General features: G+C 47.7%; 1 protein-coding gene across 9 annotated transcripts in view; it reads left to right on the forward strand.

Moving 5' to 3' along the window:
- Nucleotides 1–20,280, forward strand: part of SAMD4A (sterile alpha motif domain containing 4A) — a 225,604-nt gene that overhangs the window by 183,227 nt on the left and 22,097 nt on the right. For 8 of the 9 annotated variants that reach the window (XM_055361408.2, XM_055361409.2, XM_055361411.2 and 5 more), the window contains 4 exons: nucleotides 540–626; nucleotides 9,235–9,568; nucleotides 13,530–13,615; nucleotides 19,184–19,302. In XM_055361408.2, coding sequence (XP_055217383.1) covers nucleotides 540–626; nucleotides 9,235–9,568; nucleotides 13,530–13,615; nucleotides 19,184–19,302 — 626 coding nt within the window. Of the gene's footprint in view, nucleotides 1–539; nucleotides 627–3,876; nucleotides 3,987–9,234; nucleotides 9,569–13,529; nucleotides 13,616–19,183; nucleotides 19,303–20,280 lie in introns of those variants that run through there. The other variant, XM_019009951.4, reaches the window with a different exon arrangement.

Genomic DNA, 20,280 nt, shown 5'->3' on the forward strand with positions numbered 1-20,280 from the left:
ACAGATAAAAAGCACAGTCAAAAGACATGGGCAAATATGTAGCCAGATGGAGTTAGAATTAAGAAGATGGCTGGGTGCGGTGGCTCATGCCTAGAATTCCAGCACTTTGGGAGGCTGAGGTGGGAAGATTGCTTGAGCCCAGGAGTTTGAGACCAGCCTGGGCAGCATGGCAAAACCCCATCTCTACTAAAAATACAAAAATTAGCCAGGTTTGGTGGCCTGTAGTCCCAGCTACTTGGGAGACTGAGGTGAGAGAATCACCTGAGCCCAGGAGGTCAAGGCTGCAGTGAGCTAAGATGGCGCCACTGTACTCTAGCCTGAGCAACTACAGTGAGACCCTGTCTCAAAAAATAATAATAATATTTAGTAAGAAGAGGTTTATGATGATGGGTACTAATGCAAGAGATAAGTGGATATTGATCAGCCCGTGAACATATAGGAGCAAAGAAGACAGTAAAAGCCTCCAAGAATCTGTAAGCTGATTCTTAAAAATATGTTTTTAAATATACATTTAAATGTAACTTGTTATTTAATTACAGAATGTTACCAAAGGTGCAAGACACAAAATTGTCATCAGTATTCAGAAGCTCAAAGAAAGACAAAATCTCCTGAAGTCTTTGGAAAGGGTAAGTTATCGGATGAGGGAACATTTCCACTTTCATTATGGGAAAATGGACCAAGGAAAATTCTCCACTGGAAGTGTCATCGACAGACCTTCTAGAGCATACCATGTGGTTTCCTTACCAAAGTCAGAGAAAACGGAATGATTTTGAAGTGAAACTTCCTGGTTACACGTGCTTCTTTGGAAGCTGATGCCTCAGTGTGCTTATTCCCTGGGCCCAGGCTGCCTTGCCTGGCCGTCCTAGAGCCCTGATGAAGTGCTGTCAAATGCACCCTTTTTATATACGTTTGTGTCTCTGCCTCATATACATTTGTAGAGATCAGTGAGGTGTCCAGTTCACAATCAGAGGCTGAAATCTTGGCAAAACAGGGCAGGGAATATGCAGTGTGCTTTGGTCTCACTGTCCTCCCAGGGGAGGGTCTGTTTTGAGAAAAGCTGCCCCCAGAGTGGCAAATACCAACAGGTACACTGCAGATAGTGGGGTTCAAAAGCATTTGGCAGGCAGACATATTTGGCTCTCAAGAGAATAATTCCAGGCTTTAACTTAACAACAGAATGGGTCCCTGTGACTCTGATAGGAACTATCTCAAAAATGCTAAATGCTGAAAAAAGTTTATTCCAACGTTAAAAGCAGTGATCAGTTGCCTACTGTCCCATTTTATTTGCTGCCTAGACAGGTCCTCTTCTTACCTTTGTGTCTGGATGCTGCCCTGGTAACAATGTCATTTTTAGGACTTAATGACGACATGATTTCATCTAAGATCCAAATGAGGGCAGGCCTCATGCCTCACACAAGTGTGAACCAGCATTGCTTCTGCTTCAGGGTTGGGATTCTTATGCATGGGTACTGGGAGGCAAGAGTGGTGAGTGGGAAGTTCTGTGGGTATTTGCAGCCTGCAGAGCTTTAGAGGTAACCTCTTCTAGTAATCCCAGGGAGCTTTTGGATTTTGGAAGGGAACAGAGTATTGAGGGAGGTAGCGCTAAAGCAAGTTTTGTGAGCACATAAACATTTAATGGAGTGGTAATTTTTCAGCAGGTGCACAAAGATGTGTGTGTGTATAATTTCATATATGAAGGGGTGGCCTGCCCCTCCACACCTGTGGGTATTTCTAGTCGGGCGGGACGAGAGACTGAGAAAAGAAATAAGACACAGAGACAAAGTACAGAGAAACAATAGTGGGCCCAGGGGACCAGCACTCAGCATACGAAGGACCTGCACCTGCACCGGTCTCTGAGTTCCCTGTTTTTATTGGTTACTATCTTCGTTATTTCAGCAAAAAGGAATGTAGTAGGAGGGCAGGGTGATAATAAGGAGAAAAACATGTGAGCAATAGAATCTATGTCATAATTAAGTTCAAGGGAAGGTACTATGACTGGACGTACACGTAAGCCAGATTTATGTTTCTCTCCACCCAAACATCTCAGTGGAGTAAAGAATAACAAGGCAGCATTGCTGCAAACGTGTCTTGCCTCCCATCACAGGGCAGTTTTTCTCCTATATCAGAATTGAACAAATGTACAATCGGGTTTTATACCGAGACATTCAGTTCCCAGGGGCAGGCAGGAGACAGTGGCCTTCCTCTATCTCAACTGCAAGAGGCTTTCCTCTTTTACTAATCCACCTCAGCACAGACCCTTTACGGGTGTTGGGCTGGGGCATGGTCGGGTCTTTCTCATCCCATGAGGCCATATTTCAGACTATCACCTGGGAAGAAACCTTGGACAATACCCCGCTTTCAAGGGCAGAGGTCCCTGCGGCTTTCTGCAGTGCATTGTGCCCCTGGTTTATTGAGACTAGAGAATGGCGATGACTTTTACCAAGTATACTGCTTGTAAACATTTTGTTAACAAGGCACGTCCTGCACAGCCCTAGATCCCTTAAACCTTGATTTCATACAACACATGTTTTTGTGAGCTCCACGTTGGGTCAAAGTGGCTGGGGAAAAGTGGCTGCAGCAAAGCTACAAATTAACAACATCTCAGCAAAGCAATTGTTTAAAGTACAGGTCTTTTTCAAAATGGAGTCTCTTATGTCTTTCCTTTCTACATAGACACAGTAACAGTCTGATCTCTCTTTTCCCTACACATATAGACTATATAAAGTTATTTTAATGCATATAATATATGTTATATATATATTTATAGAATATACATATATAACTTTGTAAGAAACGTTTCTTTTTAAACCTCTGGCCAGATGGACAGAGGCTTCTCACGTGCACATCCGTGATTAAAGACCTCTTCTTACTTAAAGTGAATTACAAATTACAAGTGAGCTATCCAATTGAACCTGAGGTTTATTTGTTGTTGTTTTCAATTTTATACTACTTTAGAAAGCAGCTTGTCTAAGTGACTATTGCCATTTTTAAATTGAGAAACCATTCTCTTCGGGGGAACATTCAAAAGGCCAATTTACTCTTTCTTTGTTAGAAAGTACGGAAAACATTTTGCATAAGGATTTGATTGCTAGGTGTTATGGTAAAAGAGTGATTTCTTCCCTTCTTTCTGGAGCAGCCTTGAGGATTCATTCATATCCTCCATCACTGAGGAAGCGCACCCACCTGGGAGACAAATTACTGTTAGCTTTATTCCCTGCAGCCTGGCAGAAGTCAGCATGGGGAACACTCTGGCAGCCAGGTAGCAAGGGTGACCCTGACATGCCATCGACTTTCCATCTAGCCTTTGATAAGTCAGTGATGTTTTCCGTGTCCCAGATTTTGCACCTAGAATAATAGTGACTCCCCTGTTCACTGGAATGGGAAAGTTAAAAAGATGCCACATGCAGAGCAAAGTGTGATGGCAGCCAGTGGTCAAGTGGAAAGAAATTGTGAGTTTATCGAGTCTGACTTCTTTGAGAGAGAAGAGAGCTTATGTGTGTCAGATGACTGGTTGAGCTTGCATCAGAATACCCGAATGTTTGGACATCCTGTATATTGTCCCTGCATGAGCTGATGAGATGGGGTGGGAGGCAGTCTCTCTCAGGCATCGACTGAGGATGCATCCCCTGGCCCTCCTCTGTCTTCTCTGGAACCCCTACCTCTCCTGCTTTGCAAGGGAGTGAGTTGTTTGTAACCTGTTACCACTGACGGCACCAGTGGCAGACTCAAATCAGCCATTTCTCAGGCATTCACAGACACCGCTGGGCTGATGATGCTGTTGGAAAAAAAGTCATCTGCCCTTGCCTGCCTCCCATATTCTTACATCACGTAGATTTCTAAGGAGATAGCTGGGGCCCCGCCCATAGTTAGTTCATAATCAGTGGTGGCTGTCTGAGTTCTGTGTGCAGAGCTCTTTTGTTCAGTTACTGAACCCTTATCAAGCAGCTGCCTGGGACTCAATTTGCCCCATCCATTGGAGATTAACCGTGAGTCATACATGGTTCCTGCCATGGGGAGCTGGGGACGTGCATTGGGACAGTTAGATATGGCACCATATGATCTCACAACCCAGTCTGATCGATGTCATCACCATAGCAGGTGGGGGAAGCTTCCTGAGGTGAAATAGACCGCTGTGCAGTGATGAGGTGGGAAGCCTTCAGAAGAGCTGGATGTTGGCCGGGAAACTCATTAGGAAACTATAGCAAGTCTTGATGGGACCTTGAACCAAAATAGAGGCAGTGAGGATGGAGGAGGAGGATAGAGATCATTTAGAGGGAGTCTGGTGATTGTGACGAGGCTTGAGTTTGAGTGTCGTAGTATTTGGGGACAGAAAAGATAGGAGAAGTGGGGGCGGGAAATGTAGGTCCATGGGAAGGGTTGAGTCTGAGGTGCCTGTGAGACACCCAAGTGGAAATGGCAAGTCAGTTGCCAGAAGAGCAGGTCTAGAGTCCAGGAGCCCCACAAGGTTTGAAAGGACCAATTGTGCATCATCTGAGTGTAACTGATAATAGGTACTCCCCGGAAGTGTGTGCCAAGGGTCAAGAGCGTGCACAGGCCCTGAGGAGCACCGTAAGATATGGAGGGACTGAACAATAACACAGGGTATACTCGCCCAGAGGGTCAGGAGGGTTTGAAGGAAGGAATCCCGCCAGGTGCCATGGAAGTGTCACGTACAATGGAGACGGAACACTGTCCTCTGAAATTGGCCCTCAGCAGGTCACTATGCCATGATGATAGGAGTTTTAGGGGAATGGGAGGAAACAGAAGCAGAAGCCTGTGAACCAGTTGGTGTGAATGGGTGAGGGGCCATGGGGTACAGAATTGCAGACTTCTCAAGATACGTGGTGGAAAAGGAAAATTAGAATGGTCACTGGAGCAGAATTTTCAACATTTATCTTGAGTAATGAAAATGTTTCCATGTGCTTTTACTCACCATCCTGCCTTTTCAGTTCACTCTCAAACTGTGAAACTAAGCCATGTTCTGAGCCTGGGTCCTTGGCATGGAGGAAGGAAATATACACACACACTCATGCATTCACCTCACTTCCATTTATTGCTGCTTACAGAAGGAGAAAATGCTTCTCTGTAAGCCTGTGCCTTTTCTTCAAACACATCCAGATCTTGTCCTCTTGGGTTCAGATCTGAGACCCCCAATTCCATCAAGTGCTGCAGAGAAACAGCAGATAAACTTAATATTAAATGCTAAATATTTCTGGAGTAATAATGCCTTATACCAGTAAGGTGCATTGTATACTTTTTTAAAATGTTTCACCCCTATCGGTGGATTTGGCCCTTACAGCAAACTTCCTAAGGTAATCAGGAGAGCTGCTGGTATCCTGATTTTAAGAAAAAGAAACTCGAGTGAGTCCAAACTCCTTAGCAAGTTGGTTGCTAAGGACTTGGAAAAGCTCTTCAGCTTCATCTCTGGCCACCCTGAGCCCTGCTCGGCCACGTATAGCGTCCTGTCATCCTTTGTTCCTTTCGTGCTGTTTATCCTTTCCTGAAACATGCAGTGGTGGTCAGGGATCCCTCTTATATGTTCCCACAGCTCCCTGCCCTGATGCCCATCATACCGTGTGGGTCCCAGAAACTGCAAGCACCTTAGAGCAAAGATTATGACTTAATTTGTTTTCATATCCCCAGTGTGTAACAGTGCCTGGTTGATGACAGGGCTCAGCAGCTGATGGGTGCATGAGAGGAGGAAAGAATAGATGCGCTAGATACAGGAGTCCTGTCTATTATGTGAGAATCCCAATTCTTACACAAAGGGAAGGATGGAGCTAGAGATATCACATGAGTGTCGAGGACACTTCGGCTGCTCAAGACTCTCTTTTCCAGATGGTTTGCAGCTTGTTGTCATATGCCCAGGAAAGGCACTGAACCAGCCTTCCTCCAAGACCCAAGTTAGCCACATCAGGGCTGGTATAAGTCAGGAAGTAATTTCCTTCCTGCTTGTCTCCTGAGTGATGGCTGTGGTCAGTGGTGGACCAGACTTCCCACTGTCTGCTCTCAAAGGAGCTCCTCAGCTTTGTAACAGCACGTTAGTTAATGAACAGCTTCACTTTGCCTCTTTGTGTTTATCATGTGGGATTATATTTTTGGTATGAAGGATCAGTGAAGACTTGGGTGGATTCCCAATTTTTTGTCAACAAGGATAATTCTTACAGTCAAAGGTGCTAGATTGATTTCCATTCTGGCCATTTCCCTGTTTCCTTCTCAATTTGGGCACTCTGTTTTGAGTTCAGGAATTCATTTTTAAGTGTCAGGAACATGACCTGATGATCACAGTGCCATGCTACTGATGCCAGCTTGAGCACAGGATGAGCTAACTGGTTGTAAGCCAAGTGTTATCTTTGAGACAATGGCTTGATATCTATGAGGGGAAAAAAATTCTACATGATTCCTGGGAAGTTATATTTTATAGAAAGTGTCCAACATTATTTGTTATGTGTTTGGTTTATTTGTGTGTGTGTGTGTGTGTGTGTGTGTGTGTTTTGTTTTGTTTTGTTTTGTTTTGTTTGGTGTGGTTGCCTCCAATAGAAGAATCAGATAAGATTTGAATGGGGCATGCATATGTTTCCTGTTTGAAGGCTCTTCACATAACCAAAATCTCCTCTCACCACTAGCTGGAGAAACCTTCTTGCCATGTGACAAGAGCAGGCAGGGGTTTGGTGCAGTTGACAGAGTGTCCCAAGCATGCATTTGCTCATCCCATTGACAGCAGCTGCATGGGATGGCATGGCAGGGATACATGTGATCACCCCAGCGTGGCTTTCCTGGCCCCTCTTCATGGGGAAGCTTCATCCCTCTCTTTTCCCTTCCCCTCCTTAGTCAGGGGCTGGACAAGGAGGTCAGTGTCCCCCACAACCCAGGGGCTGGTTGGGCTGTTGGCAGGACCTCAAGGTAGGATCCAGGGGTCCCCTAGTTAGCATGCAGTCTGATCAGAAAAGGTGGTAGGTGCTCTCCTGGCACGGGTCAGCTAGCTCACCTCCCTGTGCCTGCCCTGGTCACATCACCAGGTCAAGTCAAGGAAGCCAATCACATGATGGTGTCTAGATGCTGGGAAAGGGCCAGGTCTACTGTGGGCAGCAGGGAAGGAGTGATCAGGATCACGCCTGACTCCTGCAGAGACATCTGTCATATGTAGAAGGAAGGTGGCAGACGCGAAACTCTCCTAAGAGAAAAAGGGACTTTCTCCCCTAAAATAGGCTGAACAGTGGCCCTGGCCAGGTTTGAGAGACAATTCTGGTGGCTAATTAAAATTTCACTTCCTTCATAAACCCTTCGTGCCAACTAGGCTAAGGCATAATCCAGGCTCCGCTTCCCACCCCTCCCCGCCAAAAAAAAGCAGGTTCCTGCCAACGACAGGGTGTGGCTGTTGGTGTTCTTCGCTGCCCACAGTTGAAACAGGCACGTCCAAGCCTGCCGTCCTCAGCTTTCCTTTTTCTGATCGATTGATTGGAAATGTTTGGGTGCAGAAATGATCACATTTCATATGTTTGCATTCCCTGACGCCATCAAGCAAGTGTAAGGGATGACCCCAGGAATGGATTGGATACTCATGCCTCAGGCTTTTTAAAATGTCCTTGCTATTCTGAGCTCTCAGGAAATTAAATACTTTGGGCTGGGTGTGGTGGCTCACGCCTGTAATCCCAGCACTTTGGGAGGCTGAGGTGGACGGACCACCTGGGGTCAGAAGTTCAAGACCAGCCTGGCCAACATGGTGAAACCCCATCTCTGCTAAAAATACAAAAATTAGTTGGGCGTGGTGGCACATGCCCATAATCCCAGCTCTTCGGGAGGCTGAGGCAGGAGAATTGCTTGAACCTAGGAGGCGGAGGTTGTAGTGGGCCGAGATCATGCCACTGCACTCAGAGTAAGTGGCAACAGAGTAAGACTCTGTCTCCAAAAAAAAAAACAAATACTTCATAAGTGATTGGGACCCTGATTATCAAGGTCCTTTCCAGGTCCTAGGAAGACCTTGATGTGCACAAACACAAGGAGAGCAGCTTTGTTGCAGAGGGCCCACCCCAGCCGCCATGCCAGGCAGGGCCCCAGGCTCCCAAGCCCCAGCCACAAGTGTTTGGGCCTCTATGAGCATCTGGCATAGAGAAAAATATCTATCAGAATCAACTTTTATTTGTTTTTTTAATAAGTAGTGCCCAGTATATCAACCTATATGTGCAGAATGATCCAATTTTATTATACAACACATAAAGACATATATATTATATTACAGTTCTATACATATTCCTCTCCAGAATGATCCTTGTAAAACTTGTCACTCCCTTGCTCGAAACCTGCCCTGGTTTCCCATCTTAGACTAGATTTCAGCATCCCTGCCCCGGCCCAAGGCCTCCAGGCTCAGGCTTAGGTGTCTGACGGGACACCATTGCCCACCTGCTCCATCGCAGGCCTCCTTGCTGTTCCTCAGACTCCCCCCTCAGAGCCTTTGCCCTTGCTGTGCTCTCCACCTGGAGCGTTTCTCCCCAGGATCCTCATGCCCACGCTCATTTGGGTCCCTGCCCCATGTCACCCTCTCCAGGAGCTTCCCCTCACAGCAGCCCCAGCCCGTACCACCGCCCCTGGCATGATATAGTTATCTCATGGCTGGATGTCAACTCCTTGGGGAACCCTAAAGGCAATGAGCCAGCCACGATATGCTCATTTTGTACACAGAGAAACTGAGGCACAAATTGGTGAAGCCATTTGCCCAGGTTCACATGGGAGTGCAAGAATCCAAACCCCAGCCTCTGACCCAGAGTCTCTGCTCTTAATCGCTACCCTGTGCTGCGTGTGCCATGGACTGAGTGATGGTGTGAACAAGCTATTTCATCCAGAACATACACAGGACACAAAGCCATCATGTCACCCAACTTTGTTGTACAGCTTCTAAAGCATGTGACTGTAATATGTATAACTGCATTTTACAGAAATGCACAGAGGAAGGCAGAAAAGGAAATATACCAAATTGTTTTCGTGGTCATCTCTAGATAGTGGGATTTTCCGGTGGTGTGTATTTTCCTCGCTATACCTGTCTGTATTTTCCAAGTTTTCTACCTGGGCCAATATTGGAATGATGAAATGAAAGTGGTCCCTTTTCCCAAAAACGTCCTGATGAGGGTACCAGCAGCCAGGAATCCTGTAAGAGCTCAGGGCAGGGGAGGGCAGGTACGGGGGTGGATGACCCTTATTCCTGAGCCTAACAGAGGTCTTCCTGCTCTCACCGTCCAGGACATCATCGAGGGGGGCAGCCTGCGCATCCCGCTCCAGGAACTGCACCAGATGATCCTGACTCCGATCAAGGCCTACAGCTCCCCGAGCACCACCCCCGAGGCTCGCCGCCGGGAGCCCCAGGCCCCGCGTCAGCCCTCACTGATGGGCCCCGAGAGCCAGAGCCCCGACTGCAAAGATGGGGCCGCAGCCACTGGCGCCACGGCCACCCCCTCGGCCGGGGCCAGCGGGGGGCTCCAGCCGCACCAGCTGAGCAGCTGCGATGGGGAGCTGGCCGTCGCCCCACTGCCGGAGGGGGACCTCCCCGGGCAGTTCACACGCGTCATGGGGAAAGGTAGAGCCCCATTCGCCCATTTCTTTTTTCTTCTGGATACCACTAACCAGAGTGACAGGCTCCTGGGGGCTTCCCCTGGGTGCTGGATAAATGCCCTGTCCAAGTAGACATCATTAGCTTCATCTTACAGATAGGGAAAGTGCAGTTCAGAGAGGTTAAGCCTTTTGGGTTTGAACTGCAATCACTGTGACCCCAGGAGACCTACTCCTTAATCCCAGCTCCTTTCTCTCCCAACTCCCTCAGACTAGGGGATACCAGCCCTTTTATTACAGTGCTCATTGGGCCAGTGGACCCTTGCAGGAGGAAGGTGGGAAGGACTCCGAAAAAGATGATTTGGGGAACAAACCATTCACTCAGCATCTCACCCTCTCCCCAAAGCAAAAGCGGCAGAAAATGAGTGACAAACTGAAGGGGCACAGACGCCTTTAGCCAGAGCCCAAAGATCTCCCTCTGCAGAAAAATGCCAGCCTTGGCAGTGGCCTCTCTCCTCACCACTGAAAGTGTTCTCAGATGTGGCCATGGTTTGGAGAATTCCCGGCATGGAACTGTTATGTTCTCATTCTCCCGTGTCTGCGTTTATATTCCCTCTTCACGGCTGGCCTGCCATGTGAAATGCTCTAGTACGAATAGCTTGCGTTTATTTAGCTTTTCCTCTATAGCAGACACAGTTCTCCGTGCTTTACCTATAGAGCTTACTTAATCCCCAAGTTGTCCCATTTTACAGAGGAGGAAACTGAGGCACACAGGCTAATTAGCCCACCTGAGCTTACACAGCTGATGGCAGGGCTGGAATTTGAACCCTGCAGTCTCTCCATCATGCACGTGGTTACCACTGTGCCTTCTTATCAGCTCAAGATAGAACAAGGTTAAGTTTCATGTGATGGTTCTCTCTGCTGTTAGGTGACAAAATCCAAACCTAAAGAGTCACGTGTCATCTGGCGCCTCCTTGTTACCTCCACAGCCCTTACCACCTCCATTCTACACTCCAGACTTTGTATCTTTGAGTTCTCAAAAGTTTGCATATTTTCCTGGCTTCTGAGCCTTTGTGCACACCTCCCCTCTGCCTAGAACCTAGGCCCCTACTAGTTTGTACAAAGCCTTCATGTGAATTACAAGATGGTGCCCTGTCTGGGTGGACACAGCACTGCTAGCACTCACCTTGGCATGCACTTGTGCAGTGCACAGCCTGCACATCCACATGGGACAGCCTTGCCTATAACACTCTTTTCCTCACCCCATTCCCTTCACCTGGGTAATGCCTCCTTCTCCAGGTCTTAGCCAAGTCCTCACGTGCTCCAGGAAGCCTGCTGATCCACTGGGCTGGGTGAGGTACCCCCTCTCACCTGCCCCACGTCCCCCTTTACTTTCCTTGTCTTAGCCCAGTTCACACTAGATTGTGATTGCCTGTTTGCTTGACTGTATCTTCATTAGTCTGCAGCACAGACCACTTTTAATAGCTACTCAATACCCTGCTTTTGTAGCACAGTGCTTACAGTAGGTGCCTCGTAAGTAGGCGGTGCAAAAATTGAGGGATGACACCAGTATCTAAAGTTAGGCCTTCCCACAGACCATCCAAGCATACATGCTGGGTGCACGCCTGTCGGGGAGGGTAGACTCCACAGCGTGGTCCTTTGGGTAAGAGCGCCCCTTTCTACCTGGGCTACCCTCTGCCTTTTCTGGGGCAGACCCTTATTTCCATATCCTTGAAAATGTCCACCATTAGAATAATTTATGCTTAATTGGGTGTCTTACAAGACATCTTGATTATTTTTTAACATGTGGTAATGCCAGCACTTTTCCTTTGGAAGGGGAAAACAATTTTTTCTCTGTTATTGTCCAATATTTCAGACCATTTTAAAAAACCAAGTTTGCAGTAAGAACAACCCCCACCCTTCCACCACCCACCTTAAGGCATGTCCTAAAAAAAGACTTAAATTCATAGTAATCTGGTGGAGGAGATGACTCACAGCTTCCCTTGGAGCTTGATGGCCAGGGTGGGCCCTCGCTCTCCCCCACCCACCCCTTAGCTGTGTTGGATTAGAACAGATTTCCCCATGAGTGAAGACACAGCTCTGCCAAGCCCAAGTGGAGCAGCTACTGAACACGCGGTACATCGCCCTACTTCCCGAGAGACCCACAGTGCTATGGCCCTGCTTCTTTATATTTTACCTACGTTAAAGGAAGCTGTAACCCCAGTTAACACTCAGCATACACAATTCAAATTAACAACATGGTGGAAAGTGGAAAACCACCCTCCCCCAGCCCCAAACCCTGCCATCCTCATTCCCAGGGATAGTCACTATTAAGTTTTGGGATATCCTTTCAGAAACTTCATCATCATACATAAGCACATGAATATTCACTTTTTTTTTTTTTTTGAGATGGAGTCTCGCTCTGTCACCCAGGCTGGAGTGCAGTGGCGCAATCTAGGCTCACTGCAAGCTCCACCTCCCAGGTTCACGCCATTCTCCTGCCTCAGCCTCCCGAGTAATTGGGACTACAGGCGCCCGCCACCACGCCCGGCTAATTTTTTGTATTTTTTAGTAGAGATGGGGTTTCACCATGTTAGCTAGGATGGTCTCGATCTCCTGACCTCGTGATCTGCCCGCCTCAGCCTCCCAAAGTGCTGAGATTACAGGCATGAGCCACCGTGCCCAGTCGAATATTCACTTTTATACACATGCAGGCCTTATTTACATTATTTTCTACAGGCTGGTGGGTTTTAAAAAAAAATACTATAGCCGGACACAGTGGCTCATGCCTGTAATCCCGGCACTCTGGGAGGCTGAAGTGAATCATTTGAGCCCAGGAGTTCAAGACCAGCCTCGGCAACATAGTGAGACCCTGTCTCTCAGAAACAAAATAATAAAATTTTAAAAATATGTATACTTACAATATTTCTATCAATACAAATAGCACCATCTCAAAGTTTTTTTTAAAGATGGCATACTATTCCACTGTATGCATAAACCGTAATGTATTTAACAAAGTCCCAATTAATAGGCAGTGAGGTAGTTTACAAGGTTTTGTTATGACAAACAATGTTATACTGAAAGTCTACGTGCAAAGGCAAGAAATAAATGGGATTGTGTGACCAATCAGCCATGTGGGGTTAGGGACAGGGAGGAATCAAGTATGATGCCAGGTTTCAAGCTTGGTCTCCTTGAGTGTCAGACATTTTTACTCTCTGGCTGGCTCCTTTTGTCCACCCATCTCCACTGTGGCCCTGTAAACACGACTAAGAAAGTCGGGGAATCGTCACCTCTACAATGAGACCAGAATGGGCCACAGTAACATGGCCGTGAGAAACCCAGTGCGTGTGTATACTCTACCCGCAGACTAACTCTGTTCCATCCTATTTAGCACTGACTTGAGTGTGTAGGTGAGCCTGTGCCTGTGTGTGCATAAATGTGCATATCACTCTGAGAAAGCAACCCTCTGAGGAGTGAGTAGCAGGCCTCCTGCACATGTGCACACCCACACACCTCCCCGTCTCCAGGAGGTGCCAGCTCGTTCCTCCAAACACAACCGCCACTGCCTCTGCACCTGGCGAGGGGTGTGCGCTCATTCATAAAATCACGGAGGCTGCTCTCTGACAGTGTCAGGGTCTTGGATACTTTTGAAGCCCCTCACACAGAGCCACTTTCAAAGACCAAGCTCAGGACGCCACTATTCACTGCTGTGTTCTTCCTCTTATTGCAGTGTCTTATTGCAGAAGGCTTCATATAGAATGGCATGACTGGAATTAACCCAAGGGGCTTCTCGAGACAAGGGCTCCCATGGTGACCCAGCCTTTGACTTTTGTGGAATGAGGAGCCTCTTGGCCTTTTTTGTGAGCCTTACATAAAGCCACAGACACACATACCTCTCAGAGTGTTGGACCTGAAGGGAAATGAGAGTCAGGTCCCAGAGATTAGAAAGGGGTGCATTTTTCTAATTCATCTTTTCTTTTTAATTACAGTGTGCACACAGCTCTTGGTCTCCAGACCTGATGAGGAAAATATAAGTTCCTATTTACAGCTCATAGACAAGTGTCTAATTCATGAGGTGAGTAGTGACAGGTTTTACAAAACCATTTTTTTTTTATTGCTTAGAAATGGTTCTCAGAGTTTCTGTGATGTGATCATTTTAGTCTCCAACAACTTGTTTTTGAGTGGTGGACAGTTATTAATAATAGGTTGGGCAGAACTAGGCTATGACAGCCTCAAACCCAAACACAGCTTGAACATTACTTTGGTGTCCAAAGATTTGCCCAGACTGAGTGCTCTGATGTGCAGTGAACGCCTGTGACGACTTCTGGGTGGGGAAGCAGCCCCGGGTGGCCAAGCCTCAGAGGGTAACACATGAGCCCTGCTGCTTAGCCCTGGGCATTGTCAGGTCTTTTAAAAATCTTGTGTTGAACTCTTGCCTTTTAGCTCAGGGAACTGGAGAGAGGAAGGGAGAAAGAGAGCCCATAGAAATAATGAATGTGTATATGCGTGTGTGTGTTTGGGCTTGCGATTGTTGTAGGAATCGTATTTGCCACATATCCTTTTGGAGAAGGCCTGAGGCAGGCTGCAGGTGTGCCTACTGGACTCTCAGGCACAGTCTTCATATACAGAGTGAGACAGACCCTTTGGCATGGCAGGGCTAGGCAGCCGTCAGCACTGGTGGCTGTCCCTGAGGGACATGTAGGGAGAGGGAGTTGCACCTCAGACCTAAAACTACAGTGGCTCCTTGGGCACCCCTCCCTCCCCACAAAGAGCTACAGCAGCAAGGCCTAGACTAGAGAAAACTTGGGACCAGATAAACCTAGGGTGGCGAAGTCTTTTTGTAGGATTTCGATGTGAGAATAAGATAGTAAGGGGGCCAGGGCGGTGGGTCACACCTGTAATCCCCACACTTTGGGAGGCCGAGGTGGGAGGATCACTCGAGGCCAGGAGCTTGAGACCAGCCTGGGAAACATATCAAGACCCTGTCACTATGAAAAAAACAAAAAACAAAAAAAAGCCAGGTGTGGTGGCGCACACCTGTAATCCCAGCTACTCGGGAGGCCAAGGTGGGAGGATGGATGGCTTGAGCCCAGGTGGCCAAGGCTACAGTGAGCTATGATCCTATCACTGCACTCCAGCAAGAGCAACACAGTGAGACTTGTCTCGGGGAAAAAAAAAAAAAATAGTAAAGGCCCCAGGCCTCCTCACCTTTGCTGCATGGGCAGCCAGTACTCCAGGAGTCCAGTAGGCTCCGGTGAAGGGAGACGCCCAGCACAGCGGCCAGGCCCCTTCTCCACTTCCCTCTCATGTTCTCACCCTCCCAGCTGCCACATGGGCCCTGTGCTATCGAAGTTCTCACTCAGTTCTCAGGGCCCTCACCCACTACCCACACTTCACATACAAGGGTACAGTCCCCCTCTGGGATTCCATCCCAGCTCCCCCTTCCCCACTTCCCCAAACCCTCATTTTTGCAGTTTCTCCTCTTGGCCGTATGGATTCTTATGTGCCCAAGCGGCTCTGGCCAAAGTTGTCAGTGTGACTACAGTGACCAGCCGCCTAGGTTGGGGGCTCAGACATGCCATCCTCTGAAATGTTTAACTATACCGAAGTACTAGACTTTTCACTGAAAAAAAAATGGTTTTTTCCCTCTTTAATGGCTTCCCTAGAGCATCCAGGCACTGTCAAAAGCCCATACTGAAGGCTTATTTGTGACTTTGTTTCAGGGACAAGGCCTTCTCCCCACAATCCTTGACTAATCCTTTTCTATTTCGAATCCTGACACTGGACTCGTTTTGGCCAGGAAAAAGCGACAAAGGAAGAGAAGGCAAGAACACAGTGAAGAATGTTACAACTCGTCCATTCCATAGATACTTACTGAGCACCTAGGCCCTGTCCTGAATTAGGCAGGTTACAGTAGTGAGAGAAGGGATGAGACAGAAAGAAACAGGCCATCACAGCCATGATGAGAAAGCCTCTGATAAGGTCATCCCTGAGTGCCCTGGAGCACAGAGGAGGAGCAGCAGCGGGCACCAAACCTGGAGCCAGAACAGGGCATTTCCGTGGAGGAACCCTCTCCACCCTGAGACCTGAAAGGCAAGCGAGAGTCCTGGTGGTACAGACTCGGTTCGTAAGGAGGTAGAAGAGAGTGATGTGTGCAGGGCTCCGTGTTTTGTTGAGAAGTAGGACATTTGTGGGTGGCTTGGGGCAGACGGAATGGGGAGGATTTCAGCCTCTGACAAAAGCAAACCGGAACTCTGCTTCCTCTCCCACGCCTGCTCTCAGCATTGATATTGGAGGACAAGGTACTGTCCACCTTGCCTCAAGACAGCTGAGCCCATGAGACAGAAATAATGAGTCCTCCAGCTGCCTGTGCCAAACAATCCACAGGCTTCCTAATTGTCCCTCGGCAGCCCTGAAACTTTGGCCTGACGCTTCCTGCTTGCCTGCCATCCTGTGTGTCCTCCCTGGGTACCCTGGCTCTGGTTTTGCTTTTTTCCCCTTTACCTCCGTGCAGCCCCAAGTGATCTCCTCTGATTGCCCAGAGGGGCCTCTTGTGGCTGGGGGCCCCGGTCAGGAAGGAGCTGGTGAGGTGTCTGCTTGCTAAGTTCATGTCAGGATGGAGGGGCCTGCGTGCTGCTTTGGAAGGGAAAATGTTGTTCAGGGCTTTTTATGATTTTACTTTGAGAGAGAGGAAAAGCGTGTGAATAATTTTCCACAGCCTCCGGTTATTCTGTGTGGGTAGAACACGCCCTGCCTGTGAGGCCCCGTGAAGGCACACAGCCTCCATCCTGGAAGAAGGTTCACCCGGGCGCAGAGAGACAGGACGCCCCTTCATAGCCCGGACACGCTGTTCCTTAGCTGGCTGGGAGCAGGGAAGGTATTGAGTGGGCCAGGACACCTCCCTTCCTTCCCGGGATGGAGGGACCGAGTCCCCAGAGTCATGAAAGGAAGGAGAGGAAAGTTCTGAATTTTACTTCTGAGACCAGTCAGTTTGACTCCTGAATTATAATCCCAGGCCTCTGGGCACTTCACTGTGTCTTGAGGTGGCTCTGAGAAGATGAGCTCTTGCCTCTTTATGAACCTTTTCATCCAGCCACATATGCTGGGACACCATAGCCATCTTCCTCCAGACAGATGCATTGATCTAGGCCTGAGAGGGCCAGAACTCTGGAGTGGTGACTAGGGGTGCCTGGGCAGTTGCTGGGCATGAAGCCTTCCCTTCCCCTCCAGGCCCCTCGGGAAGCTGCTCCCCAGCCCAACCTGGGGCTGCCAGCGGAGGGGGCTGCAGTGAGATTTTGGGCATCATAGCCAATGCAGATCCCCCATAACTGAGCACTCCCCTGTAGGCCAGGAACCAGTGTTCAGAAACTCCTGGAGCCAGCCACAACCGAGCACCACACCCCCAGCTGAGAACCGGCCCCCACTCTCACTCAGCACTGCTAATGGGCTGGCTCCCATCTGCAGCCCTGAAGGAAAGGAGCCCACTGCCCATTGAGGTGCTCAGGGAATGCGCCGACCTCCCTGGGAAGGCGCCAACATTCCCACCTTCTTGGATGCTGTTTGCCACCAGGGAAGATGTCATGTCTGTAATGATGTCTTAGGAAGCACATCCATGAAATGAGCCCTTTACTCCTTTGTCACTTGGAAATTCAGGCCAGTTGTCCTTCAGGCTGGCACCAGACCAGCTCAGTATTATAGTTTAGAGACCTTGAAGATATTTGCTGTGTGCTATTGTTGGAGCTCAAGGTCATGTTGAATACTTAACGCCATGAGCAGCCGTATACCACCACCAAACGGCCGGTCTGTGCAGTCCAAAACAAAACCCCAGTGTGACGCCTGTGAGTGGCATCTATTTGAACCGTTATTAAGAGCGAGGCACGTTCCAGGTATTCTAAGTGTTGTTCATGTGTTATTTCATTCTCACAACATCCTCTTGAGGGAGATATTATTATCCTCAGTTTCTAGGAGGCACTGAGTCTTGGGTAGAGGGGCATGCGTAAAGGCGTGCAGGGATTCGAGCCGTGCCCATCTGCATCCAGAGCCTTCCTCTGGCCCACAACTCTCCTCCCCAGGTCACCCTGACCAGCATGCCCACATGTGTCCTCACACAACATGTGGCTGAATAAGCCAGTCAAAAGCAGAAATGATCCCCTCTCGCTGTTAGTCCAGCAGAAACGCTTGCGTTTTGCCCAGTTTCAGAGGTACTCGTGTGTAGCTGGACATGCAGGGAGCATCACCAACCAATGAGAGGGACTGTGGAGGAGAGCCACGCCCTTGCCTCCTAGCCCACCTTGATGCATATTCTTAATGGCATCTGGCTAAGGTCACCCAGGAAGAAGGGGTTTGTAAGTCCTCAATGACGTTTCTGCCACATGATTAACATCCTTCTGCTTTTGTCCACAGAGCTCTCCTGGTATTTAGGTCCTTAAAGATTAAGCATCATTGGGAGACAACTAAGCTGTCATTTTTTTTTCTCCATTTAAGGAATCTGTTTCCTTTATGGGAACTAGTCATTTAGTCTGTTACTGAGTAATATTTTATGACTACTTAAAGGAATTCATGCCCTATTGACAAAACTGCTTCGGAAACTTCTCTCCATCCTTGTTACTGTGAATCAATCAAATCACATGGATTTCCCACAGCACGTGTTCTAAGTTACAGTTCTAGTCACTTGGCAGGGGATTCATATGTGACGTGGGGTCCTCACCATCTAGAACACCCCATGTTCATGCTCTACCTACAGCAGAATTACCAGGGCACTTGCTACAAACACAAACTCTCCCCTTCAGATCTACTAAATCAGGCTCTGGGCATGTGGAAGGGAGCCCAGGTATCTGAATTTTGACTGTCTCCTTGGGTGATTCTAATATATCATGAATCTGAGAGTTCCTGCCTTGGAGACTCCTAACCCACGTAAAGTCCTTTCCTAGTCTGTGGCAAGTACAAAGGCTAAACGCAAAAGGAAATATAACATAGATAAGAGTTTGTTACAAGGCAATAGGCAAAACACACACACCAGTTTTACCAGAAAAGAGTTCTGCAGGCATCAGACCTACATACTTCCCTAAACTTTAGAGAAGGTTTAAGTCAGGACTGGTACACTGGAATTTTTGTAAGGCAAGAGACCCATTAACTGGAGATGTCTCAGCAAAGCCCTGAAACACAGAGAATATAGTCCATTCTCTGACACCGTGTACACCACTCTAGGGTGCCCACACACCATCAAGCAGATTGATTTTTGGAGTGGTTGAGAATTTTCATTGATTATGAAAATGCAGGGGGCCTGCAAAAGCCAGAGTATTCAACAATCAATTTTGCAATTCATTCTTGGTTAATAAGTAGAGTCTGGAGTGGAGTCAGGAGGGAGGGGGAATGTGGATATGGATCTGCCAGAAATGTCACCAAAAATAAGGGTTGTTAACAGCTTGATGCGTGTACCTTATCACGCACCTCCAATGTCAGGTAACTTAAATTTTCAAAATAGGGCAGCTCCCAAATTAAACTGACTACGTTTGGACCAGGTTAGAAACAGGTGAAGAAAAGGCAACTGCAGAGACTCCAATGTTTTCCCCTATTAATTGCATGTTTCTCCCTCTAATGCCAGGCTGCGTCACCCATTTAAAAGTCCTGTTTGTTTTTGCAGGCATTTACAGAGACACAGAAAAAAAGATTGTTGTCATGGAAACAGCAGGTGCAGAAGCTCTTTCGGTCTTTCCCTCGGAAAACCCTTCTAGACATATCAGGATATCGACAGCAAAGAAAGTATGTTGGGATTTCATTCTTTGTAATGCATAGTGGTTCCCCTGGCGCCTTGTTGCCTACCTCGGTTCCTGGGGCAGGAATATGGCAGGGCACCATTCCTTGTTCACGAAGATGCCCTGTGGCGAGTTCCAAATTGCATTGCTTAAACAGGTGGGGCTGGGAAAAGGCTGTGAGAGTGAGCATTCCCAGGCGAAGAGCTGAATGTGAGCTTTTGTAACACAGTTTGCATTGTCAAAATGATGGTAATAGTCCGGATGGGTATCAGAGGGGAGAGTGGGTATGATTTAACAAATGCAGGCAAAACACAGGATGGCTTACCCACAAAAGGGGGATCTGAAAGGATAAAAATGGGTTGTTCTAGCAGCACCTTAAGTGGTAGTGTGATTTTTTTCCCCCTTCGTGCTGTAGACAAGCTAATTATAGTTGGTGGCAGGGTGAAGAGCCCAGTGCTAGTCTATTTTGGTCTGCAGTCTCATGGTGGAGCAGTATAATTCTTGATTTTTTCATAGTACTTCAGCTTCTTGCACGCAGTTAAAAACAAGCCTGGTTGTACTTTAGAACCCATTACCTTAATATAGTTTTAAATTGAGGAATCCAATTACATATTAAAGATGAACTGCAGTGACAATTTGTGGGAGAAATTAAGGGTAGAGGGAAGGGTTAAGCCTTAAACAATGATAGGGAATTGTTGGGACATAAGGGAATGAGAATGTAAACATCCTGAAAAATTAACATCCTGTTTTACACTTTTAAAACATGAGCAGATAATTTCTTCACTTGCACCTGAAAGGATCTGAATTCATTTCATTTCTCGGTGCATGTATAAAAGCTCTCTGCCCGTGGTGTTAAAATTTTGGGCATTTATTTGCGTAAGCGTGCCTTAAAACATCACTATTTTGTATTTAAGGGAGATAAGGCCAGTTGAAGTTTGTGAAAAGACTTCATGAAAGATTAATTTTAAAACTGAAGTGTGATCAC

Source organism: Gorilla gorilla, chromosome 15, assembly GCF_029281585.2.
Source record: "Gorilla gorilla gorilla isolate KB3781 chromosome 15, NHGRI_mGorGor1-v2.1_pri, whole genome shotgun sequence".
Classification (NCBI taxonomy): Eukaryota; Metazoa; Chordata; class Mammalia; order Primates; family Hominidae; genus Gorilla; species Gorilla gorilla.